We start from the raw sequence: 25,340 nt of genomic DNA, 5'->3' as shown, positions 1-25,340 counted from the left end.
GCAAGGCCCAGGGGTCCAGAGGGCCATTGGCAGGGCCAACAAGAGGACCTAGGTGGTGGGGAGGCATCTCAATGTGCAGTAGGTTTCGACAAATGTTTGAGATGAGGAAGTGGAGGCAACCCTTGTTAGGAGCTGGGTCAAGAAAGGGAGGAGATGGGGGCAGCTAGATGGCACAGTGGATAGAGCACTGGCCCTGGAGTCAGGAGTACCTGAGTTCAAATCCGGCCTCAGACACTTAATACTTACTAGCTGTGTGACCCTGGGCAAGTCACTTAACCCCAACTGCCTCACTAAAAAAAAAAGAGAGAGAGAGAAAGGGAGGAGAGACCCAGCATGGCAGCTTGCGGGGTCTGAAGAATCAAGGTGAGGGATGGGTTAAGATTTGATGGTGCCTGTAGCAGCAGAGAAGCCGCCAGGGATAAGGAGCGCTTGAACATGGCGGCTGAGTGGGGCACGAGCAAAAGGACTGCCTCTCAGATGAGGCAGTCTGAGAGAAAGAAGAGTACGAATGGAGCTTGTAGCCTCCCAGCCAAAGACTAGAAAAGGGAGCAGACGAGACTCATGGAGGAGCCTCAGTTTTCTTGGGGGGGGGGCGGGGGGGGGAAGTTCCTCATCTGAGGGTAAGGGGGTAGGTCTGAGAAGAGCAGAGGCTCTGGGAAGGGTGACAGCTACTCAAGAAGGAACTGGAGGGTGGCCAGGCAACTGGGAAGGCCTGGCTGACCTCAGAGAACAGGGGCAGGTGAGACTGGGCCCAGCAACAGCCTATGAGTCAGAGAGAAGAGGTTAGGTGATGGGGATAACCCAGCACTGAGGTCAGGCTAAGTGGGATTGGCAGTCATTGGCCAAGGGGTTAGGGGCTAGGGTCAGGGTCAGCCTATAAGGGGATGGAGGCAAGAGCAGGGTAGATGGCCTTGGGAGGCTGGGGGTGGGGGATAGAGTAGGAGGGAAAGATGGGAGGTTGGGGTCAAAGTTTGGGATCAAGGAGGCGGGTGGCCATTGTAGGTGATGGTCATATCAGAATCCAACTCTCTCTTGCTGTGATGGGGTCATACAAAGCATAGCAATCAAGGTGAGGGATGGCCTGAGAGACCAGGAAGTAGGAGGGGACATTGCAGTGTGTGTGGAAACAAGGGTGCAGTCATAGTGGAGGATGCCCCTGTCTGAGCCAGATGCTAAGTGCTTGGAGAAAGGGAGAGTGGCTTGGGACCCACAGAAGATTGGGCAGAGCAGGCGAATGGATGACACGTGAGTGAAGTGCTCCTCAGGAGAGGATGGGTGAGCTGTGACAGCCTAGGAGCGGGCCACTTCCTCATAGCCGAGTGAAGGGAGTGGGATGAGGTGGGGCGGTGCCACCCATTGAGGGTGATGGGCACCGGGGCTCTTCTTTGAGTGCCAGCACTTGGAGAGTGGGAGGTAGAGAGACCCAGGATCAAAGGGCACTTGTTTGCCACGGAGTGGAGATGCCCACGGGCAGAGGACTGAGCTCTGGATGGGCCCAGCAGGGGCTCAGAGGGAGGAAGGGCAGCTTGGGGGAAACTTATTTGTGACCAGAACAAGGAGGTCTTGGGAGGTGGAGGCAATTTCCTTCTTCCTTGGAGGACTGTGATCAGTTACTCTGACATCCTCTGATTCCTCAGGTAGGTAGAAGAAACTTGGTTCCCATCCCCATGCTTGGCCCCCGATCCCTGCCCCAGGTCAGCCTCTTGTTGGGTAGATTCAGTCCCCTGTGAGTCTCTGGCCAGGTAGAAGAGGCTCACCTCTGCCCTCTGCCCCATACCAGGGCCCTGCTGGACCAGGTGGAGCACTGGCAAAGCTTCTTGGCCTTGGTCAACATGATCATGTTCTGCACGGGTATCCCTGGCCACTACCCGGTCAATGAGACCACCAGCTCCTTGACCCTCACTTTCTGGTATACTCTGCAGGTTGGTTTTCTGGGGTTTTTTGGTGGGCTGAGGTGGGGGAGGGAGGCCTTAGGCCTTTGAGGGGGGGAAGGAGAGAGAGTCCTGGGTGGCATGTATCATTGAGCTCTCAGTTCCAAGGAGACCAGCCTTAAGGATGATAGGCAGGGACCAGTGAGACAGACTCTTAGTGAGCCAGAGGGGGAGCAAGTTAGGTCAGATCCAGAGGGGTTGAGGTTGTATGGGGGGATTGACTCTCAGTGCTGGTGGGAGTGAAAAATGGGGAAATTTAGTTTTGAGGTGAAGCTACCTCACAAGGGAACAGACGAGGCTCCTACGGGGTCCAAGCAAGGTAGACTTGACTCCCCTTCCCTGACAACCCCCCAGGACGACATTTTGTCGTTGGAGGCAGAGAAGCAGGCTGTGTACCAGCAGCTCTACCGCCCTGTCTACTTCCACCTGGTGGACGTGCTCCTACACAAGGCTCAGTTTCCTGCAGATGAAGAATACAACTTCTGGTCATCTGACGAGAAGGAGCAGTTCCGAATCTACAGGTGAGCTCACCTGGGCCCATGGCCCCGGAGGCCACGGGGGTACTGCTCCCCGTACCACTGGCCCCACCACAGCACAAGAAGCCTGCCCGAGGCTCTAGTGGGCAGGATCTTGGATTGCATGTGGGCAGGCCCTCATGTTAGCTGTTCTTAGGGTGGACATTTCGGACACACTCATGTACGTCTACGAGATGCTAGGGGCAGAGCTGCTGAGTAACCTCTATGACAAGCTTGGCCGTCTGCTCACCAGCTCTGAGCAGCCTTGCTCCTGGCAGGTACAACCCCCAACCTCCCCCTGCTTCCCTTGCCCAGCCTGGCCCCCGCTCCTGCAGAATCTGGGTCTGAGGGGGCCCCCTTCATTCTTTAGTCCAGACTCAAACCAAGGGCCCCCTCAACAACAAGGCTGCCAGAGTTCTCCAGCCTCTGCCCCCCTCCTCTGCTGCGCCCTGGCCGCCCGCCCGCCTTCAGCCCTTGAGCCCTTGCTGGCCTGTCCCCACAGCACACGGAGGCTCTGCTCTATGGGTTCCAGTCCATTGCGGAAACCATCGATGTCAATTACTCCGACGTGGTGCCGGGTCTCATCGGGCTCATCCCCCGCATAAGCATCAGCAACGTGCAGCTGGCAGACACCGTCATGTTCACCATCGGTGAGGGGTGGTAGGAGGGCAGCGTCCGGGCGTGCGGGTTCCGAGGCCGGAGCACCCCTGGAGAAGCCCCCGGGCTCCCCCCCATCCCTTGGTCTTCTCCTCCCCAGGGGCCCTGTCCGAGTGGCTGGCAGACCATCCGGTCATGATCAACAACGTCCTGCCTCTGGTGCTTCATGCCCTGGGCAATCCTGAACTCTCTGTGTCCTCTGTCTCCACCCTCAAGAAGATCTGTCGGGAGTGCAAGTATGACCTCCCCCCTTATGCAGCCAACATTGTGGCTGTGTCCCAGGTATGGAGGAGTGCTGGGCATGCGCTGAGGGTGAGGGGCTTGCCGATCCCACCCCTGCCTTGCTGATGGTGTCATTGTTCCCTTCCCAGGATGTGCTGATGAAACAGATTCACAAGGTATGGCCTTGGGCAGCCGCTGGGACGCGGGGATGACGGGCGGGCGGGCGGGGAGGGGATGGCTGGGATCCTTGGGACTGAGGGTCTCTAGGGGCTTTCCAGCTTTGGAGCCCTGTCTGAGTCTGTTCATGTGCAAAGGGATGGTTGTCCTTGCTCCACAAACTTCCTGGGGTCTGTCTGTGGGAGTGGGAACCCGCTTCCCATCCTGGATTCCCATGGGGAGGTCACTGACCCTGTGCCTTGTCCAGGGGCTGAGCCTCCTCTGCTCTGCCCCACAGACAAGCCAGTGTATGTGGCTGATGCAGGCCCTGGGCTTCCTGCTGTCAGCTCTACAAGTAGAAGAGATTCTGAAAAACCTCCACTCACTCATCACACCCTACATCCAGCAGCTGGAGAAGCTGGCTGAGGAGATGGTGAGGGGGGGACCTGCTGGAGGGGGCAGGGGGGGTGAGGGAGTGGGGGGAGAGGTGAGGGAGTGGGGGGGAGGTGAGGGAGTGGGGGGAGAGGTGAGGGAGTGGGGGGAGGTGAGGGAGTGGGGGGAGAGGTGAGGGAGTGGGGGGGAGGTGAGGGAGTGGGGGGAGAGGTGAGGGAGTGGGGGGGAGGTGAGGGAGTGGAGGGGGAGGTGAGGGAGTGGGGGGGAGGTGAGGGAGTGGGGGGAGAGGTGAGGGAGTGGAGGGGGAGGTGAGGGAGTGGGGGGGAGGTGAGGGAATGGGGGGGGAGGTGAGGGAGTGGAGGGGGAGGTGAGGGAGGTGAAGATACCAAGCATGTAGGGAAGCCTCCCTGGAGTGGGGTGCAGGGGGAAGGTGAAGGAGCATTCCTGGTATGGAGTAAGGTTGGAGGGGGCCAGATGGAGAAAGGAGACACTGCCTTGGGGCATTAACTGGCCGCACCTGTCTCCCAACTGAGCCATTCTTCAGGATGTCCAGGTTTAACATTGTCTCCACTCCCACAGCCGAACCCTTCTAACAAGCTGGCCATTGTCCACATCCTGGGGCTCCTCTCCAACCTCTTCACTACTCTGGACATCAGTCACCATGACGATGAGCACGAAGGCCCTGAGTTCAGGAAGCTGCCCATCCCACAGGGACCTAACCCAGTGGGTGATGCCTTGCCCCTCTGCCTCCCCTGGCTCCCTCCCTCTCCCTCCCCAGGCTCCCTCCTCCCTCCCTCTCCCTCCCCTGGCTCCCCCCTTCCTCCCTCTCCTTCCCCAGGCTCCCCCCTTCCTCCCTCTCCCTCCCCTGGCTCCCTCCTCCCTCCCTCTCCCTCCCCTGGCTCCCCACTTCCTCCCTCTCCTTCCCTAGGCTCCCTCTCCCTCCCCTAGCTCCCTCCCCTGGCTCCCCACTTCCCCTGGCTACCTCCCTCCCTCTGAGAGGTACCCCCCGGTCCCAGAGCTCTGCTCCCCTTCCTTGCCTCTGCAGCCTCCAGGTCTGGGCCTGGGCGAGCCCGGCAGCAGGCAGGGAATGGCTGGCTGCTCCTCTGTGCCCCTGTAGGCTCACAGGGCCCGGCCTCACCTGCCCTGGTCTGCTCCTTTCCCCCAGGTGGTGGTTGTGCTTCAGCAAGTTTTCCAACTCATCCAGAAGGTGCTGAGCAAGTGGCTGAATGACGCCCAGGTGGTAGAGGTAACTTTCATCCTCCCAGAATCAATAAGCTGCCAAGCATTGATTAAGTGCTTTCTGTGGCTGGGGACACAGGGAAAGGCAGAGATAGCCCCTGCCCTGAGCTGCTCCTGTTCTGATGGGGGGTAACACGCCAGCACATGTCCATGCAGGGTCTAAGATAGGGATAAGTTGCAGATAATCTTGGAGGGAAGGCCCCGGCATTACCTTCCAGCACACGAGGAAAGACTTGCAGAAGTGAGCCTCTGAGCTGAGATGGGAAGGAAGCCAGAGAGGAGGTCCAGAGGTGGAGTGTCCCAGGCCCACAGGCACAGCCAAGAGGCCAGGGTGCTGGATGGCAGAGTAGGTGAAGGGGAGGAAGGGATCAGGAGCCCAGAAAGCGGGGAGAGGGCCTTCTGGAGGTGAACAGGAGCCCTCGAAGTTTATTAGGGCCTTGGTGTGTGGGTGGGGACCCGACTGACGGCCCAAGTGGGCAGAGAGACAAAGCAGGAGGCCCTTGGGGAGTCCAGGGAGAGGTGATGAGGACCCCTGCTGGGCCAGTGGCTGGAAATGGACGAGGAGGGATGTTGTCATGCTAGAAAGGATGGGCCCTTCCATCCGAACATTGCCCAGAGTCTGAACCCCAGTGCCAAGGAGGGTGAATGGTCATAGTACCCTTGTCAGGCAAGCCGGGAAGAACAGAGGGCTTGGAGGCCAGAGAGAAGGGATTCAGTTTAAACTTAATCTAGAAGGTCGCAGACAGCATGGGCTGCCTGTCCCAGAACAGGCCAACCTCCCCAGAGCAGGCCAACCTCTCCTTGAGGCTCTCACGGAGTCCCATGGAGAGGCAGACTTCTCTGGGATGCATGATGAGCCAGCCTCCCCCCCGAGGCTTCTGTAGTCAGTGAGTGAGCCACCTTTCCTAGAGGGATCCCAGTCACAGGCTGGGCTAATCTCCCTCAGCTCCATAGGGCGTTGATGTGGGGTCACAAGGCTAATTAATGAGAGCTAGCGTTCATAGTGCCCCTTACAAGTATTATCTCTTTTCATCCTGCTATTAGTATTCCCATTTTATGGATGAGGTAACTGAGGCTGAGTATTTAAGTGACTTCCTAGGGTCACAGAGCTAGTGAGTTCCTGAGGCTGGATTTGAACTTGGGTCTTCTTGACTCCAGGGTGAGAGCTTTATCCACTGTGCCCCTTAGCTGCCCTCTCTTTGAGGGACCCCATAGCGTCAGAGTAGGCTCGCCTCTCCCAGAGCATCCTGTGGAGGCCTAGCTGACTAACCTGGATGTCAGGTTTGGGAGGGCCTCTCACAACCTCCTGCTAAATGAGGCCATCTCATCCTGTCCCCACCCAGAGCAGGGACTGCTGCTTTCTCGTGCCTCTAACCTTTCCTTGAACCCCCTGGAGGACAAGGGGCTCATTCCCTGCTGGAGCAGCTCCAGTCCCGAGGCTGCTCCTGCGCTAGATCCTGTCAAAAAGCGGCAGCTCTCTTCACAAGGGCCCCGTGGGATAGGTGGTCTAGGGGGCGCTGTACAGATTTTACAGATGGGGAAACTGAGTCCCTGCAGGGATCCCCCCAGTCAGCGTCAGAGCTGGGATTTGAGCTCAGGCCTTCTCTTCCACATGCTGACAACTGATCAAGGTGGGGGGCTTAGGGTGAAAAAGTAGTTGTTGGGAGGGCAGAGGAGGCCACCGGACCACAGGAATGCCATGAGCTTGGTCACTGAATCAGGTATCACCAAGCTGGGGGGCCCGGAGCAGGGAGGTGGCATGTGCGCTACAGCCTGCTCCTCTGACTCCTGCTCCAGGCGGTGTGCGCCATCTTTGAGAAGTCCGTTAAGACCTTGCTGGATGACTTTGCGCCCATGGTCCCCCAGCTGTGTGAGATGCTGGGACAGATGTACAGCACGATTCCCCAGGCCTCTGCCCTCGACCTCACTCGACAGGTATGGGCGGGGTGTGCCTGGGTGGGCGGGGCCCTTCAGCAGCGGGCTGGGCGCTGTGCTGACACACGGTGGGCGTTTGTCCTCTCTTCCAGCTGGTGCACATCTTCGCCCATGAACCTGCCCACTTTCCCCCCATCAAGGCCCTCTTCCTTCTCGTCACCTCTGTTACACTCACCCTCTTCCAGCAAGGTAGGTCTAGCCGGGCCACGCTCCTCTTGCCACTGCCGCCGCTGCTGCCGCCGCCGTCACCCACCCAAACAGGGGAATCCAAGCTCCCACCTCAGCCTTGCCTTTGCCCTTCCAGAGTGGCCAGACCGGAAAGAGGCTGAGAGGCTGGGGCCGCATAAAGCGGGAAAGCGAGAGTAAGGAGGGCGTCTGTCTCAGCCTCGGCCTCAGCAGGGCTCTGCCTGGGAGCGGCAGGCCAAGGGCCCAAGCGGGCATGCGGGGCGGGGTGGGGGGGGGGCACGTGGGGCTGCCTCTTTTTAGAGCTCATTCACAGCAGGGTCTGGGAGCTGCCTTTGAGCAGGAGGTGGTTCTTCTGCTGGTCATATCCCAGGCATCCCCCACCCAGTCTGGGAACATTATGAGGGAAGCCTACAGTCCAGAGTGGCTGTGGTTAGAGTAGCTACGGCTCTGCCTCCTTGTCCTCGGCCCAGGCCTTCTCTTCACCTCCTAGCCCCTTACTGGCTCAAGCCCTGGGCCCAAGGTGGGCAGAGCGGTGACTCTCTGACCCTCTTCTCCTCCTCCTCCCATCCCAGCCCCAGCAGATGTGGCAGTGCAGATGCCGGTGAGGGGATAGGGAGCTGACAAGATGTCTTCCCCTCACCCCCTGAGAGAGATCAATGTCTCCTACAAACATCCTTTCTGAGAAGAATCAGTGGGGCATCAGTGAGGGTCACCCAAGCTGCAAGGTGTTATGGGGAGGAGATAGATGTACGGGTTAACCTTGAGCCGCAGGAGAAGGACTGGGCTTGGTGGGGGGGCTGGGTGTCCAGATGGACCATAGGAACCCTAAAAGACCCTCCACCCAGTCAGGAGCTGCAGTGTGTATCAGTGAGGGTCACAGACCCTCACCTGATTGGGATCCGGGCCCCGAGCTCATCTGGTAGCAACAGCTGCCTGATGGGGGGAGCCTGGTGAGATATTGTGCTGTGGGTGTGTCTCAGCCCCCATCCCGCCGAGGAGGACACAGGCAGAGAGGGAGCCATGTAGTGGTGATGTGGGCAGATCTTGCCACTGTGGACCAGTAGCCACAGCTCTTGCTGATCCTCCTGCACTGGCCATGGAGGGATGTGGTGAAGGTGGAGGCTTGTAGCCTCCCCCCTGGTTCAAGTCCTGGCCTCCGGGGAAGAACATCTCCCTGGGCCTAAAGTCTCAGAAACCCCTCATGGATCTGAGTCTAGAGCCTTCCCATTCCTGTTCTCCTGGAGCATGACCCCCCTCTTTCCTCCCTCTCTTCCCTGAGCTGTCCCTGGTGCTGCTGCCCAAGCCCAGTTCTGGCTTTCTGGAGCCATCTCTGTGTACATGTGAACCCCGCCTGAAGTCCTTGCCTGAAGGGAGAAAGGGTGGGGAGTGGGGGACCAGTTCTGTAGCCACAGCCACCTTCCTCACCCAATTATTGACCTTCCTCCTGCTCCGTCTTATAAGTTACCTCCTACTACCCGAACCACTTCAGCCCCAGGACCTCTGCATGCCCAGGGCCTCTGCCCTCCTCCTCCTGCCTCTCTGCCCGTTACTGTTCAGGAAGGTCCCAAGGGAAGCTTGCTGCCGTGCCCAGGACAGAGGTCAGGGTAGGAGGTCAGTGCCAGGAAGAATGGGGATGGGGTTGTTGGGGCTAAGGTGAGGGGCCTGGCACCATCCCTCACTCATCCCCAAGTTAACAGTCTGAATGAGAAGAACTCAGAGGCCCTTGTGCCCCTGCTTGGCTGGCATGGGCAACCAGTGCCCTGGCCCTCAACCAGGGTCCTTTGGTTTATGTCAGGCATCGTTGGTCTGAGGGCCCGAGGAAGGAGGCCCGAGCAGGGTAGCCAGGGGGTGGCAGTCCCTCTCCTCAGCCCCTTCCTCTGGCGCTTGGTGCTGGGGAGCTCCCTAACTTGTTGGCAGGTGCTTCCCAGGCTCCTCCCGCCAGCCAGGGGCCCGTCAGCCCATCCCCCACCGTCACTCTGCTGTTTCTTTCTGTTTGGGGCTTTCCCAGTTCATGGTTTTTGTATGTTTTGTTTCTTTCCCTTGCTTCCTGCCGCTCAGGCCTGCCTCCTGCAGGCCCTCCGGCCCACGTAACTGTATGACGTTGAGTTGCTGTTTGGATGAGTTTTTCTTAAGTTCCATCTTTATTTATTATATTTTAGGGCCCAGGGATCATCCTGATATTGTTGATTCATTTATGCAACTCCTGGCACAGGTGTGTTTTAGTTTCTTACTCATTCACGTTCTGTTCTCTCTCTTTCTCTTTCTCTTCTGTTGGAATTCAATTTAAATATCTTTTTAGCTTTCTGTTGACAACTTTTTTTCTGTTGAGTTGAATAGAGTTTCTCCCATCTGTTTCCGTGGAAGTTGACCACCCCAGACTCTCCTCTAGTCCTCCTTTTCCCCTGGACATACCACAAGGGCCGTGGAGAGGCTGCCCCCGAGGGCACAGGAGGGTCCAGTAGGCAGGCTGGGGGGAGGGCCTACACTGGGAAGCTCTGCCGTTGCTAGGCACCCACCCTCAAGGCTGCAGGAGGAGCTGTGGGGCCTGGGGAGGCAAACAGAATTTGGGGTCCAGCAGCTGCGAGCCTCTGCTGGGAGGTCTCTCGGCTTATTTGTACCTGGTCTGTTCCCAAACTCCTAGGGAGTGGGAACCCTCGGCTAGTGGATTCTGTGCAAGGTACTGTGTGGGGGAGGAGGAGATGGGGTCCGGGGCTGGGCCTCTGGGCTGATCGCTATTATGGATGGTTCTGGTGAGGCCTGGGCAGTGCGCTGCCCCCAGCTTTAGTGAGCTCTGGGGAGGCTGGGAAGTGGAGGGGCCTGGGATGGCCCCACAATACTCTGATCCACTGGAAGGGGGAGGCCATGCCTTCCCCTGGGGTCAGAGCCTCTTGGGAGGAGGCGAGGCTATGAAGGGCTCATGGTTTGGGAGTGTTCTGGGTAAGGATGGTCAATGGGAGCTGGTGATGGGGTCAGGTGGTGCTGTTGAGGCTGAAAGAAGAGAGAGGACGATTGGCTGAGAGACACTCAGCCCCCTGAGGCTAGAGCTGAAGCACTGCGTCTACCCAGAGCCCTCTTTGGGAGGCCTGGCCCTGTCAGGTGGAGATGTGGAAAAAGCTTCCACTCAGCCTGCTCCTGGGCCTGCCTACTTCTTCCTTTTGTGTATCTTCCCTGCTATGTGTGACTCAGGGTCTCTTGCCACCTCTACCCAGAGAAACTCTGGTCCCAGCACACCATGTCCCTGCCTTCCTTCATCAGCCATTGTCTCCCTCCTGTCTCCCACCTCGTACAGGAACTTTGAGGTGTCCTGGGTCCCTGTGAGGGGAGTGGGGCAGGAAGGGAGGGAACAGGCTCTTTTGAAGAGCCTATCAGGGCTGGCTCCCCGGTGCGACCACACCCTAAACCAGACCAGGGCAGGTGAGTGGTTTAGTGGGGTGGGGCCAGGAGGGGGTCCGGGGCTGGGTTCACGGGGGCTCCATTTCCCCATAGGCCCTGAAGCGGAAGCCAGACCTCTTCCTGTCGGAGAGCTTGGACGTCAAGGCAGTGTTCCAGTGTGGTGAGTAGGGGGCAGATTACGGCCTGGGAAGGGGCTGGCTGAGTTCCCTGGCCTTACCTGTTTCTCCCTGTGGGCAGGTGTGCTGGCACTCAAGTTTCCTGAGGCCCCGACTGTCAAGGCCTCCTGCGGCTTCTTTGTGAGTATGGGGCCCCACTTCCCCTCCCACCATCCCTTGAACTCTCGGGGTCCAGGATCATAGGAAACAAATGCTTTGGTTGTCATGCAGAGGACCACTGTCCTGTGCTCTCAGGGTCTGGCCCAGCCGCCTGCACTGGTCCCCACTCAGCTTCTCGCCTCATCCTGTCTGTCTCAAGCTCGGTGGTGTTTCCTGCTTTTGGCCATTCCTAACTACTGGACAATGGCCTGGAGAGAAGTCCCTAATCCATCCTCATCCTCGTTCTCCCTCGTGTTCTGTGTGACCAGGGCTAGACCCCTCTCAGGTCCTGGACAGCCCCTCTTTGCTTCTCTTCCTGTCTCCCTTGCCCTCTGGTGGCCCACAGCAGGAGCCTCTGGTCAGTGCAGCCACAAACTTGAGTAAGCTGTCAGGGTACCCCAGGGGCCTCTGCAGGGGTCACTTCTATAGACAGTTGGTTAAGGAGCTGGTGCTGACACTGAGGCGCGCGCACACACACACATGCAAGTACACCCACATGCATGAACACACACAGGCACACACATACACACACTCCTTTGACAGGTTCTACCCTCTGGAGCCCAGCAGAACACATCTGGCCCCTTCCCCAGGACAACCCTTCAAGTACTTGTAAACAGCTCTTGTGCTCTCAGGAGGCTCCAACCCCCCCTCACCCCCACCCCTCCGCCCCTTGCCACCCTATGCTCCTTGGATGGATCCTTGGGTAAAGAGTCTCTGGGGTTCTTGAGGCTCTTGGGCAGCCTGGTTACCTTCCATGGGTATGCTTCAAGTTGTAAAATGTCCCTTCCAAACAATGACACTAGGGACTGAGCACAGTTGTCAGATGCAGGGTGGAGGAGGGACAGCCAACACTCCACAGCTCAAGGTCATGTGAGCTATTTTGGCTGCCTTGTCATACTGATTGAGGGAGTTTGCAGTCCACTGAAGCCGTTAGATCTTTTTCATGTGAATTGTGCTCAGTGTTTATACTTGTTCAATATTTTAAAGTTATAAACTGCTGTCCTGTGGGGTGGGTGGTACAAGTATCATGACCCACATCTGTAAAAACAGGCAGCCGTCTCTCAGAAGGGAAGTGCAGAAGCAGCTAGTGCCCAAGCCAGCCAAGATCTGAATGCAAGCCTTTGGGTTGCCCTCACTAGACGTCTTTGGCATGTCCTTAGGTCCTTGAGCCCTGGTGGGAGTGTGCTCTCGCCTGGTATATATGACATCCCCTATCTGCTCATCCTTAGTCTTCTGATTGGTCCTGATGGTTGGAGGCCATGCTCTGCACTTTATGGCCAGCAGTGCAGCCCTGGTACCATTGCCCTTATGTTGTGGCCAGTCCAGCTCAAGTCTTGTAGGCCGGGGCAGCTAGGTGGCACAGCAGATAGAGCCCCGGCCCTGGATTCAGGAGTACCTGAGTTCAAATCCGGCTTCAGACACTTAACACTTACTAGCTGCGTGACCCTGGGCAAGTCACTTAACCCCAATTGTCTCACCCAAAAAAAAAAAAATCTCAAGTCTCATAGGCCACTTCTTGCATTCAGGTCACCCAAATGCGGCTGTCAGAGGTCATTCCTTCAATTCACCCTGTGTCTTTCTGTTGCCTTATGGCTCACCTGTTAGTTTGTGACTTCTGAGGTTGTAGTTGTCCATGACCTCGCCTTAGATCATTAACAGTAGAATATTGATGTTAAGGATGATGTGTTTTCAACAGCTGGGAGCAGCGTTTCTTTTCTTTTTTGTTTTGTTTTGGTTTTGGCGGGGCAGTGAGGGTTAAGTGACTTGCCCAGGGTCACATAGCTAGTAAGTGTCAAATGTCTGTGGCCGAATTTGAACTCAGGTGCTCCTGAATCCAGGGTCAGTGCTTTATCCACTGTGCCACCTAGCTGCCCCAGGGAGCAGCTTTTCAAATGCCACCCAGCCCATCTCCCTGTAGCAGTTTGATTTTAGACTGAGTTCACAATCCATCTACAATTCACCTTTCATAGAGAAAGTACTATTGGATCACATCAATGGGCAGTGTGCATTCTTCGTCCATTTTGTTTTTCCTGTGTGGATTGCTAGACTTGTCCATTTTTATTGGCTGCTGATTTTACTGAGAAAGGCCCTGAGGTCACCTTATCTGCAAGGATACCATAAGGATCTGGGTAAAATGTCGTTTTCAATGAGATGGAGTAGATTCAAGGATAGACAGATTTGGGCATTATTTGAGGAAGGATTTCCTGACAATTGAAACTTCATCTGTGGAATCGGATGCCTCCAGAGGAAGCAAATTCCTAATCACAAGACACCTTCAAAATTTTGCTTCTCCTTTCTTTGCCAAGGAGGATGGTCTTTGAGTTAGAAGTGGCAGAACAAGTGAGGTTAATTAAGGAGACGGTCAGGAAAGGACCTAACAACATTGATGAATTCGTCACCCAGCCCAGATAAACTGTGTCCTCTAGTGTTGAAAGAAATGGTGGATGTGATTGCTGTTATTTGAAAGATTGTGGAAAAAGAGAGAAAAAAACTGAAGAGAATGGAATTTGCCAACTATAAGCCAGTGAATCTGACTTTGATTTGTGCAAAAATTCTAGACCATATTATTAAATGGATGGTTGGTAAACGTCTAGAAGAGGAAGCAGCACTCACAGAAAGCTATCACGACTCCATCCAGAGCCAGTCACATGAGGATAACCACCCGTTTTGAACAACCTCACTGGCCTGGAAGAGGTGGAGAATGCCATTAAAACTGATTACTGAGGTTTTAGCAAAGCATTATGCAGAGGTTCTCATTATTCTTATGGGATGTGGACCAGAACACAGTACAGTTTATATGGATGTGAAACTGGTTGAAGTCTGATGTCAGCTTGGCAGTATTCCAGCTAAGTGCCCTGGGCAGCTATGCTTGGTCTTGTGCTGTTTAACATTATCATCAGTGACTTGCATAAAGGCCCAGATGGCTAACACGTCATCACATTTTCGAATGACACAAAGCTCTTGGGAAAGAACATTTATATACTGGTCAGTCCAAGATGATTCTGACAGACTTTGGACTGAATCTCCTAAGTTAAAAGAAAATTTTTTTTCCCTCAAGAAAAATCTGTATTCAGATACCATCAGTTCTTTCTTCAGGGATGGATAACATTTTTATCATAAGTCCTTCATGGTTGTCTTGGATCATTGTAATCCTGAGACTAGCTAAGTCATTCACAGCTGAGCATTCCACAATATTGCTGTTAATTCATACATAGTACATTTCACTTTGCATCAGCTCATGTAAGTCTTTTCAGGTTTTTCTGCAAGCATCCTGCTGCTTATCATGAAATTTTTTTAAAAGATGAAATTTTATAGGAATAAGTATAAAGTCTCAGGTTTTGGTTTAAAAAAAAAAGCCATCACCATAGCATCCATAAGGTAGTCACACCTTGATGGTCCATCTGAAAAAGATCTTTGGACTGCAAGCTCAGTGAGTTAGCCATGTGATGCTCTTCCCACTTTGGGCCGAGGCTACTAGAGGGAGGAGGAGACAACTCTTCCGTGCTCCGTTCCCTCAGATGACATCCAGAATGCCAGTTTTGGCTGCCAAGTGTAGGAAGCACATGGATCAGCTGGCTGGAGCCTGTCCCGAGGAAGAGTGGCTGCCAGCATGGAGAAGGGCCTTAAGTTCATGCTGTGGCAGGACTGGCTCATGTGGATAAAAAAGACGGACACAAAACTGCCCCTGCCCTTGAGGCAGTGCATGTGTAATAAGTCTATACAAAGTAAACCCAACGTCATTTCCGGAAAGGGGGCAGCAGCCAGCAGCTGGGGAGCATGAAGAAAGGGGAGACACATCTGAGCCAAGCTTTGAGGGAAACCAGAAAGTGTAGGAGGACATGAAGAAAGGTGTTCTAGGGACAAGAGACAGGGCACAAGGTATGGAGACTGGAGATGATGGAGGCTCCGCTGTGGCTGGACTGTAATGTGTGTGAAGGGGAGTGATGTAGAATAAGGCTGGAAAGGTAAGTGGGAATGAGCTTGTAAGGAATTTTGAATTCCAATGGAAGGAGTTTGCATTTGATCCTAGAGGTAATAGGGAGCCACTGGTGTTTATTGAATGGGGGTGAGGTGGGGCATAATGTGGTTGAACAAATCCCTTAGGAAAATCACCTTAGCAGCTGGGTTGGGGCTGGAGGAGACCAATGATCATCCAGAGGAGAGGTATTGAAAACCTGGTCTAGATCAGTGGCCCTGTAAGTAAAGAAAGGGGGATGGTAAGAAAGATGGGGGGGGGGGCAGGTAGGTGGTGCAGTGGATAAAACACTGGCTCTGGATTCAGGAGGACCTGAGTTCAGATCTGGCCTCTGACACTTGACACTTAATAGCTTTGTGACACTGGACAAGTCACTTAACCCTTATTGCCCCGCAAAAAAAAAAGAAAGAAAGAAAGAAAGAAAGATGGTGGGCATATAAATAGTAAGAAAGGATAGCAGAATGGTTAGATGAGGTGAGTGAGAGTTGAGTATGACACAGAGGTTGTAAGTCTGAATGACTAGGAGGTGGTGAGCACCTCTACATGAGTGGGAAGGTCTGGAAATGGCCTGGCCTTGGGGAAAAGGGTAGTGAGTTCTGTTTGGGATTTGTTGAGTTCAGATGTCTACTGGGAAATGTCCAAGAAGCAGTTGTTGATATGAAACTAAATCTCAAGGTAGACTGGGGCTGGATCTAGAGTTAGTAATTGAACCCTTGGGAGGTGATGAGAACACCAGGAATGAGTATAAAGAGAGAAGTTCCAGGGAAGACCCCTTGGGGAACATCAACAGTTGGGAGAGGTGATGTGCATGATGACCCAGCAAAGGCAGACAAAGCTGTTAGGTTATTGTTCACTTTGGGCCGAGTGATTGGGCTTGAGTGAAGAAGCAGAAGCCAGCTCACAGAGAGCTGAGAAGTCAGTGGGAGGATGGGAAATGGAGGCAGCAGCGGAGATGCCTTTTTCTAGGAATGTGGCAGAAAGGGAAGAGGAAGATATAGCAGTGAGATTGGTAGGGTCTTGTAAGCTATTGTAAAGATCGGGAAAACCTGGGTGTGTTAGTGTAGGACAGGAAAGGAATTGGGGACGGGAGGTTCTTTGCTGTGAAGGTGGGGTAGTGGATGTTGTGGGAGGCTTTTTCTTTTTTTTTTTTTTTAGTGAGGCAATTGGGGTTAAGTGACTTGCCCAGGGTCACACAGCTAGTAAGTGTTAAGTGTCTGATGTTGGATTTGAACTCAGGTACTCCTAAATCCAGGGCCGCTGCTCTATCCACTGCGCCATCTAGCTGCCCCTGTGGGAGGCTTTTGAGAGAGAGCTATTGTGTAGTGTGTTCGAGAATCAGTTTGAAAGCAGGGAGAGCCCAGCTATGATTAGGGGACCCACCCACAAAGCACAGAGCCAAGGTGGCAGGAGGTCTAGGACTGGTCTTTGGCAAGGTGAGATCAGTGCCAGGGGTGCAGAGACATGTGGAACTTGAAAGCAGGGAATGGCATAATATTGAGCTGATTGATTACTCTAGGAAATCAAGGCCAGAACAGGGGTGATGGCCTGGGAGAGAACTAAAGGCTTAGGCTGAGTCAGATGTTAAAATTAAGGTCATGGTGAGGAAGAATAGTTTTAAGAGTAAGTTATAAAGTAAGTTATGTTTAGTGGATTAAGCACCAGCTCTGGATTCGGGAGGATCTGAGTTCAAATCTGGTCTCAAACACTTGACACTAGCTGTGTGACCCTGGGCAAGTCACTTAACCCTCATTGCTCTACCGCACCCCCCAAAAAAAGAGTAAGTTACATTTGAAGATGGAATGATTGGATGTTAGGGTTGAGTAAAGGAATTTTAGAATTCTTGATTTTGGAAGTAGAATACTCATGGGTGGTGATGAGAGCTAGGCTGTGACCATTCTAGTATGGCTGAGAGTAAGCAGGTCAGAGGGTTGAGAATGAAGAACTGGGAGGTCATAGTGTTTGAGACTAGAACCACCACACTGATGTTCCCTGGTACAGGAAGGGACTGGAGGTAGAAAAGACTGAGTAGGGAACAACTGCTGGGGCTGGTAGATGAGACTGGAGCTGGACTGGGTAATCAGTCTGGAGAGAGGAAGCCTCCAGGGAAGAGAGCTTCCTGAGTGGTTGGGGGTCCCTGTCCAGGACCAGTGCAGTTTAGAGAAACCTCACACCAGCTATCATTAACATACTTTGAGACTATCATTAGGAAGCTCTGGGTGTGGTGAACACAGAATCCCATCACAAAAAATGGGATCCACTCTTATCTTGAGCAGAAAACTGATCCCTGTGGTCATTTCTGAATCATTTGCCAGGATCCCATCAGAGCAATTTTTTTTTTTTTTTTGGTGAGGCAATTGGGGTTAAGTGACTTGCCCAGGGTCACACAGCTAGTAAGTGTTGTGTCTCAGGTCCTCCTGAATCCAGGGCCAGTGCTCTATCCACTGCACCACCTAGCTGCCCCGGAGCATTTATTTTTTAAAGGTCAAAATCAACACCAAATTTAAAGAGCAAAAATCAGCAGGCGACAAAACCAGCTCCAACCAAACATTTTAAAACAATCTTGAAACAATGAAAGATTTCATTAAGGAAATCATGATAGATTTTTTTTTTAAATGAGGCAAGCCTGTATGAGGGATAGCTGATAGCAAGGAAGAGTTTCTGGGGGAACGACCCAGAAATGGATAAGAGAACAGACATTGACATAAACAATCTCTATTTCATGTGGACATTTAGCCAATGTAAAGCAGTCCCTACTCAGAGGAGACCAAAAAGTTCTTGAGCCAGTAAACACTCGATCTTCTGGCCAAGCAGCAAAATGTGATAGTCAAGGGCTTTTAGAACAAAAATTCATTTGCAAAATCTTGTGGGGGGGGGGCAGCTAGGTGGTGCAGTGGATAAAGCACCAGCCCTGGATTCAGGAGTTCCTGAGTTCAAATCCGGCCTCAGACACTTGACACTTACTAGCTGTGTGACCGTGGGCAAGTCACTTAACCCCCACTGCCCTGCAAAAAAAAAAAAAATCTTGTGGGGGAGGACGGTAGATTATAAGCAGTACTTTCATAAAACAGCAGCGAGTTGAAGGAAAATGTCTTGGCTCAAGACACCGAAACTGGTGAACCAACAAGCAGTGAACAAGGATCACTCTGAGATTTGTGTCAGAGACCTTGGAAGCTCAGGTTCAAGGTCCCCAATGTGCTCTGCAAGGAAGTACAGGAAGCAGAGACCAATGGAGCAGCTACCCGAGATCCATCTTTCAGTCCCTGAAGGAGGGAGAGCAAAGCCAAAAAGGATGTTGCTCCTGAAAAAAGGCAATCCAGAGGACATCACCAACTCCTCCGCATCCTGGTGTCTACAGCCCTGGGGAATAGGCTTTACCCATATTAAGGACATCCTACTGGGGAGTTCACAGTGTTCCACAGCAAACCCCGTCTTTACAGTCTCCTAGGAAGGCAAGAACACAATGTAATTCAGTTAAGGGAAAGGCTTTATAAAGGCACTCCGCCCGATGATGTCTCCCCAAAACAAGAGATATAATGGGCACAAGCTTCATTTAACAGCACTAATCACCAGTCTCCAAGTGCAGTATGTAACAGAGCAATGCCTCCCCCTGCTCCCCAGTCACTGCTTGTCACCATCATGCTCTTGGTGGTTGACTGGTGCTTCTTGAATAACAGCTGGAACCCCTGCAAGCAGTTCAGCCTGACTGTGCAGGAAGAACAAGGAATGGGCTCTCCATTCCCAGTAAATGTTATCTGGAGAGTCTTGGCGGACCAAGGCTGGAAATGGTGTGGCATTTTCAATGATTCTGAGCATCTAGAAACAAAAACTCAGACCCACTATATCCGATGCTGCCCTAGGTCAAGCCTGGCTGGGTCTGAGGTGAAGTGCCCCAGCATTAATCTCACAGGGCCCTCCCCCTCACTGGTCTGCCAGTTGTGAAGCCCTATGTCAGTCATTAATAACTCATCTCTGGGCCTATCCTCACAATCCTTTTTAATTCCCCTTTGTGCTTATCCTGTCTCTTCTGAGCCAAATACAAGGCCTAGGTCTTCTCTTACCAAGTTTGCCTCCTTTTCCAGATGTCTATTAGATATCCCTTTTAATAATATGTTCTAGAATTTTTGTAGGAATTCCAGCCATCCTCATTACAAACTATATAAGCTATAGTTTGTAGACTCCATTTTCTTTCCTTTTTTGAAATTGGGACATTTACCCTGCTCCAATCCTCTAGTGCCTCTCCCGTTCTCCACAGGGGCTGCCTCGGGAGGTAGTGGGTCCCCTGTCCTTAGAGGTCTTCAAGCAAAGACTGGATGACGACTTTTCGGGTATGTTATAGAAGGCTTTCCTGCACAGGTTTAACTGGATATCATCTGAGTTCCCATCCAACCCTGAAATCCTGTGATCGTTCAAAGACCTCTGATAACAATCCCATTGGTACTTCCTTTTAGTACCTAAGAATGTAGCTCATCTGCCCTGATGACCTGGATTCATCCAGGGCTGTTGGGTTTTCTCTTATTATCTCCCTCCTTCTCTGGTTTCAACTTCTCATCCGCCATTGTTGTTCTCTTTTTTTTATCTGCTGCAAAATTGTTCAACATGGCAGAAAAAGGCAGCATAGCACCATGCAGTGATTGCCCGTTATTGCCCCATCCAGCCTGACTGAGCAGGAATCACATCCTTTTCCCCCGTATCACCAGGACCAACCCTTTTGTTGTTAACCTTCTGCCCATCCTGAGTCCTAATGCCCCCAACACTTTTTTTATTTTTGGTGGAGCAATGAGGGTTAAGTGACTTGCCCAGGGTCACACAGCTAGTGTCAAGTGCCTGAGGCTGGATTTGAACTCAGGTCCTCCTGAATCCAGGGTCAATGCTTTACTCACTGCGCCACCTAGCTGTTAGAAGACTTTTACTGATTTGTCCACATCCTCTACTACCTGCCTCTCTTCTCATCTTGGGGAAATACATGTCTTTGTAAGCTCCCAAGTAGGCTTGTAAGTTCCATCTTCCTATAAAAGATCATAAGATCATTGGGTCCTAGATCTAGGACTAGAGAGGACCTGAGCATCCAGCCCTTTAATTTTACATCTGAAGGGCAGCTAGGTGGCGCAGTGGATAAAGCACCAGCCCTGGATTCAGGAGGACCTGAGTTCAAATCCAGCTTCAGACACTTGACACTTCACTAGCTGTGTGACCCTGGGCAAGTCACTTAACCCTCATTGCCCCACTAAAAAAAGATAAAATTTTACATCTGAAGGGTCTGAGCCCCAGGCTGGTGAGCTGGCTGCTCAGAGGCAGGATTTGAGCCCTTCCTGCCACTCATTGCAGAGCTGTCCTCAGTCCCCTGGTCCATACCCTGGGTCTCTTGGGATGACTTCCCTTTTCCTCTTCATCAGAATTGTTTCTTTGGTTTTAATAGATTCCTAGTCTTGTTTGTCTAGTATGTTCCACGTCCTCTCTTCTACTTTATAATCAGTTCCAAAATAGTTTGGAAAATTCCCTCTTATGCTATAGTTTGAGATCTAGGATTGCTGGGTTTTTTTTTTCTTTCACAAGTCCCCAGATGGAGTGGGCACTTTCTCTTGATGCTCCTATCACCTCCACCCAAGCAGCCAGTTCTTCCATTTGGGGGAGACACAGCTCCAAGTAGAATTTCCCCACATTGGCCCATCACCTTTTGAACGATTAAATTATCAGTAAAACAAATCATAAGTCATTAGCTGTTCCAGTTTCGACAGAGAGAAAGCTCCAGCAGGTATCTGGATGATTAAAATGCTCAATCGCTGTCCTGCTCCAGTGCCCAGCTCTTTGCATTTCTGAACTCCTTATCTTCTTCTTCCTTCTGCCCAGGTGGTCTATAGCCAACTCAAAAAATTACTTTTCTTTCTCCCTCTGTGTGCCTTCTAAATACTTTTCACAATGCTTCCCTGCCTCTTTCCTGCTTCCCTCTCACAGCCCCCACCCAACTCTACCCCATTCATACCTCCCAGATTTCCTTATATGAGTATGAGGCTCCATATTTCCTCACATATGAGTCTGGATGGAGCTGCCCTTGGAGTCAGCAAGAAATGGGTTCAGATCTTGGCTCCATTACCTGCTGTCTGAGTCTAAGCAAGTCATTCACCCTTTCGGTGCCCCAGGCCACTTTCCAAGACTCTGAATTGCAGGGCAGGTGCTGACCTGCATTGGTCAAGAGAGTTTCCTCATTGGGAGGACCCTGTGCCAGTGAAATCATGGATGAGGGGTTCCTCCCCCCCCCCCCATGAACATGTTCTTCATGTACATTGCTCCAACAACGCCCTCCCTCATTCCTTCTGGCTCTCCTGTTCCTTTTGGTTGTGGTCTGCCCTCCTTCCAGAGTCCTGTTTGAGGCCAGTCTCCTCCTGCCAAGTCTAAGTGGTACCTGGGTAGGGTTTTTTAAATTGCCTCTGGATCAGGAGCAGGAGTTTCCCTGCTTGTTACTGGTCCTTGGGGCCCTTTGTGGTTACTGGTTATCATGGGCCACGTAGCCACTCCTTTCTTAGATTTTCTGACTGGATTTCTCAGGGTCAGTCACTGCTTTCTGTCTGTCGGGGCTGCTCCTCGGCCCTGCTTTGGCAGATGGCCCCCATCCCTCTGGCTGATTCTCCCTTTGTATTTTAGATCTTGCATTCTTTGTCCGTCCTTTCTTGCTCCTGTCACAAGCGCAGGGGATAGTGGACGGAATACTGCCCCAGGAGGCAGGAAGACCACTGAAGCTAGTCAGTCATGTGGTCGTGGCCAGTCACTTCCTATCTCAGGAAGCTTGGAGAGAATTACATCTGTATGATATACTTCACAGGGTTGTTGTGAGGAGCAAATGAGATCCCAGGCTAAGTGCTTTTGGAGCATTAAAGCCCTTTAGGAATCTCACTGGGTGTGGGGGGAGCTGTTTTCTTCCAAGGTTCTTATCATTTCTATGTCAGCAACTTGTTCATTCTTACTGGTCAGAGATAGCTCAAGAGCATGCTTAGGGCCAATCAGGAACTCATCAGGTGCTGTGTTTTTAGCAGGAGAATCAGCCAATGCCCCCATACCTGAAGAGCCCATCCCACCTTCCCGCCTCTTTTGGGTTTGTGATCTCTTTCCTGAGCTCATCCAATTCCTTGAACTTGGCTGGGTAGTCTGGGGTAAGCTACGACTACTGTATTTACTGTATTCCTTCTTTTCTCCCGCCATCATTGATCCTCACCCAGAAGCTCTCCACAACTCTTCCCCCTTCCAATTTGTGTATTTCCTCCTTGCTATACAATGCATCCCTACCATACATTAGGTTTATTGTAAGATATAACTGTCCATAGCTACATTCCAGACTTGAGATCCATTCCACAGGTTTCAGCAAGAGCTGTGGGGTCGAACTGACCTCTTGGCTGTAGGGCCACCTTTGTTCTTGTATACACAAAGTTCTCGCTTAACACAAGTGGATTGTTGTGTTCAGACCTGCATCTAAAGCAAATTTTACCTATACTGCGCTTTGCCCTGTAGATGTGGGGAGGGAAAAGGGCGGAATGGAGGCAAAAAAGAGGGGCTGTGCACCTGTGGAAGGAGGATGCACATGTTCAAAGACACATGGGGGCCTGAGTCTGAAAGCAGGAGGAGGAATGTGCAGGGGCCGGGTCAGGACTGAGAGGAAGAACATGGGGGGGCGGACCGGACAGACAGGAAAAGATGGGTGACATGGGAGCTGGGAACACAGTGGTACCCATGAGTCTTTCCTGGAGTTGGAGCAGCCTGGGCAGCCCCCTAGCTCTGCAGTGCTCTGATGGCTCCTTCCCTTTCTCCAGTGAAGGTGACCAACCCCCTGACCCTTGAGGGCCGCCCTGCCCTCTGCCCCGCCCCCCAGGGGACTTGTGACTTGCACTGATGGAGATAGAATCCCTTTCCTCCTCTCCCTGCTGGGACAGAAGCCTCTTGAAGCACCCTGGGAATGGTGCTCTGCTTGTCCATTTCTCGGGGCTGCTTCCCATGGCAGCCGCCCAGGTCTTAGGCCCCATTTGGGTTCGGGCAGTGTGAGTGACAGCAGCAGTCCAATGGCCAGGCACCTCTGGCTTCTCTCACTAGTGACTGGGCCTCGGGCCAGCCGGCCCTGCTCCTGCCTCCTTATACCCTCTGCCTTATCCTTGTTGCTTATTTAGGTGCCTTATAGGGAGAGTCCTGGCAGGTAGATCTTGGTGCTTCCTAGAGGACTCAGCTCTGGCCTGGGGACAGGGAGACAGATGTAAGAGGCAGCGGGGTTACCTCGGTACACTTCAGATCCCACCTTCCTTGCATTTTTTTCCACTTCACATGAGAAAGTCAGCTCTGATCATTACCTGGGGTGGTGAAGTCCTGGTCCCAGTGAGGGAGGTGAGGGCAAAAATCTGGCCACGCCCTGCCTTGCAGCAGGTCCCATGTGGCTGGGGAATGAAGAAGCCGGCTTAGGGTGTCTGGCAGGAGACTGGCCCCTGGGGAGGCTGGGGGCTAAGTCACCTGTGTCCTATCCCTGCTGCAGACAGAGTTGCTGCCCCGATGTGGGGAGATCCCGCCCATTGGGCAGGTGGTCCAGGAGGAAGGCAGAGTGCTGCTGCAGGCTGTGCTGGAGGTGAGTGGGGCAGGGTGTGCTCTTTGAAGCAGGGGGCGCCCCCCTGGGGCCAGACAAGGAAATGCACTTGATGTGCAGCGTCGCTAGGAGAGCTCAGATCAGCCTTTTGGCCTGTTGGAGGTCATGGTGTGGGGGCACGCCGGCCATCGGGAGGATGAGAGATGGGGCTTCTGGCAGAGAGTGCCTCTTGGCCCAGGGGCCTTCCCTCCTGACCTGTGACCTTGTCTCCCCTCCACCTAGGCCATTGGCGGTCAGGCCTCCCGCAGCCTCATGGATTCCTTTGCAGATGTCCTCTTTGCCCTCAACAAACACTGCTTTAGCTGCCTCAGTGTGTGGATCAAGGAGGTGATGCAACCGCCGGGTTTCCCCTCACCCCGGCTCAGTGCTGAACAGAAGGATACCTTCAGCCAGCAGGTCCTCAGGTAATTGGGCAGGTGGCAGGAGGCTGGGAGGGAAGGGACAGGCACCTGCTGGGGATGATGATGGCCCCCCCCAGTCTACCCCCCCCATGCCTACTCAGCCTTATCCCAGTCAAATGACTAGCAACTCCTCTTGAGCAGGGACCAGTTTTTGTCTCCCCAGAGCTTAGCTCAGTGCCTGTGCATAGTAGGTGCTTAATAAATGCTCACTGATGGACTGTTCCATCCTTCACATGTGCTAATGTGTCAGCCAGACTGGGCCCAGCTCACAAACATGCCTTGAGCATTTCTACCTGTGTCTTTTCTCCATCTGTTGACTGGCCTGCAGCATTGTCCCCCTTCCCCGGCCTCACGTCCCTCGGCAGTGGGCCTCAACATCGAAGGTGTGAGTGGAGCTAATGCTGTGCCCCCTTTCTCTTCTCCCTGCCTTTGCAGAGAGCGAGTGAACAAGCGGCGAGTGAAGGAGATGGTGAAAGAGTTCACACTGCTGTGTCGGGGTCTCCATGGCACTGACTACACTGCTGACTACTGAGGGCTGGCTGAGGCCAAGTTTCTATAGAATAAACCCCAAACACCCCCACTCATCTCCGTCCTCCTGTTTTGTGCTACTCCAGGAGCTTCTGTGGTGTGCTGAGGGAGGGGGGCATGTTCCCCGGAAGCACAGGAGCTGGGCCAGGGCCGGCTCCGTCATCCCTCTCCTCCTTGAGCTCGCCTGCCCTTCAGGAGCTTGGGCAGGAGGAGGGTCAAGTGGCTCCAGGACTGGGGGACAGGGATTCCCTCTTCACATCACGGTTCAGTTCATTTGAGTCATGATGGAGTGTCTTGTGTCCATGTGGCCCTGGGGATGTAGAGGAGCTCATTGTCTGCATGGGGAGGAGAGTCTCTCCTCCCTTGAGGGTCCTACCGCTGTATTTATCACCCCTCCAGATCCTGGTGCCAGAAGGCTGTTCTCCCCATGACCTCCAGTGCCTCCACCCCTCATTTCTTTCCCAGGCCATCTCCCTGACATTGTTCTCCCTTCCTGTTCCTCATGAACCACTTGTCTACACTGTCCCTGAAGTCCCTTGCTGCCCTCCGCTAATACCTTTCAGGCCTTGTGGGTCGTCTCCCACCATCTGCCCCTAGGGAGCCAAAGCAAATTTATCATCTAATCTGAACTGGGCCCTTACTCTATAGAGTGGCAATCATCCTTTGTCCCGCCCCCAATCCATTTACTGGCCAACTCTGCACAACAGATGCTCTAAACCTCCCTTCTCAGGCCTCCCACATCACTCTCGCCCCCTAATTCACCCCCTCCAAATCAAGATCATTCCCCAAGAGCCCCACCACCACCTTTCTTAACCCCAGATGCTCTGACATTGCCCTGCACTCTCTTCCTTCACCTCCGTCTCACAAAAGGATATTGCCT

General features: G+C 53.1%; 1 protein-coding gene across 1 annotated transcript in view; it reads left to right on the top strand.

Moving 5' to 3' along the window:
• Positions 1 to 24,512, top strand: part of IPO13 (importin 13) — a 32,747-nt gene extending 8,235 nt beyond the window's left edge. Inside the window, exons 4-20 of the mRNA XM_044000240.1 lie at positions 1,781 to 1,922; positions 2,286 to 2,452; positions 2,604 to 2,724; positions 2,949 to 3,096; positions 3,204 to 3,385; positions 3,475 to 3,501; positions 3,780 to 3,914; positions 4,454 to 4,597; positions 5,040 to 5,120; positions 6,911 to 7,048; positions 7,141 to 7,237; positions 9,394 to 9,446; positions 10,721 to 10,787; positions 10,865 to 10,923; positions 23,424 to 23,513; positions 23,754 to 23,935; positions 24,368 to 24,512. Coding sequence (XP_043856175.1) covers positions 1,781 to 1,922; positions 2,286 to 2,452; positions 2,604 to 2,724; positions 2,949 to 3,096; positions 3,204 to 3,385; positions 3,475 to 3,501; positions 3,780 to 3,914; positions 4,454 to 4,597; positions 5,040 to 5,120; positions 6,911 to 7,048; positions 7,141 to 7,237; positions 9,394 to 9,446; positions 10,721 to 10,787; positions 10,865 to 10,923; positions 23,424 to 23,513; positions 23,754 to 23,935; positions 24,368 to 24,464 — 1,930 coding nt within the window. The 3' untranslated portion in view covers positions 24,465 to 24,512. The remainder of the gene's footprint in view (positions 1 to 1,780; positions 1,923 to 2,285; positions 2,453 to 2,603; positions 2,725 to 2,948; positions 3,097 to 3,203; positions 3,386 to 3,474; positions 3,502 to 3,779; positions 3,915 to 4,453; positions 4,598 to 5,039; positions 5,121 to 6,910; positions 7,049 to 7,140; positions 7,238 to 9,393; positions 9,447 to 10,720; positions 10,788 to 10,864; positions 10,924 to 23,423; positions 23,514 to 23,753; positions 23,936 to 24,367) is intronic.
• Positions 24,513 to 25,340: the final 828 nt, after the last annotated feature.

The sequence above is a fragment of the Dromiciops gliroides genome, chromosome 4 (assembly GCF_019393635.1).
Source record: "Dromiciops gliroides isolate mDroGli1 chromosome 4, mDroGli1.pri, whole genome shotgun sequence".
Taxonomy (NCBI): domain Eukaryota; kingdom Metazoa; phylum Chordata; class Mammalia; order Microbiotheria; family Microbiotheriidae; genus Dromiciops; species Dromiciops gliroides.
The sequence above is the reverse complement of the archived record's forward strand: the minus strand, read 5'-3'. Positions and strand labels throughout refer to the sequence as shown.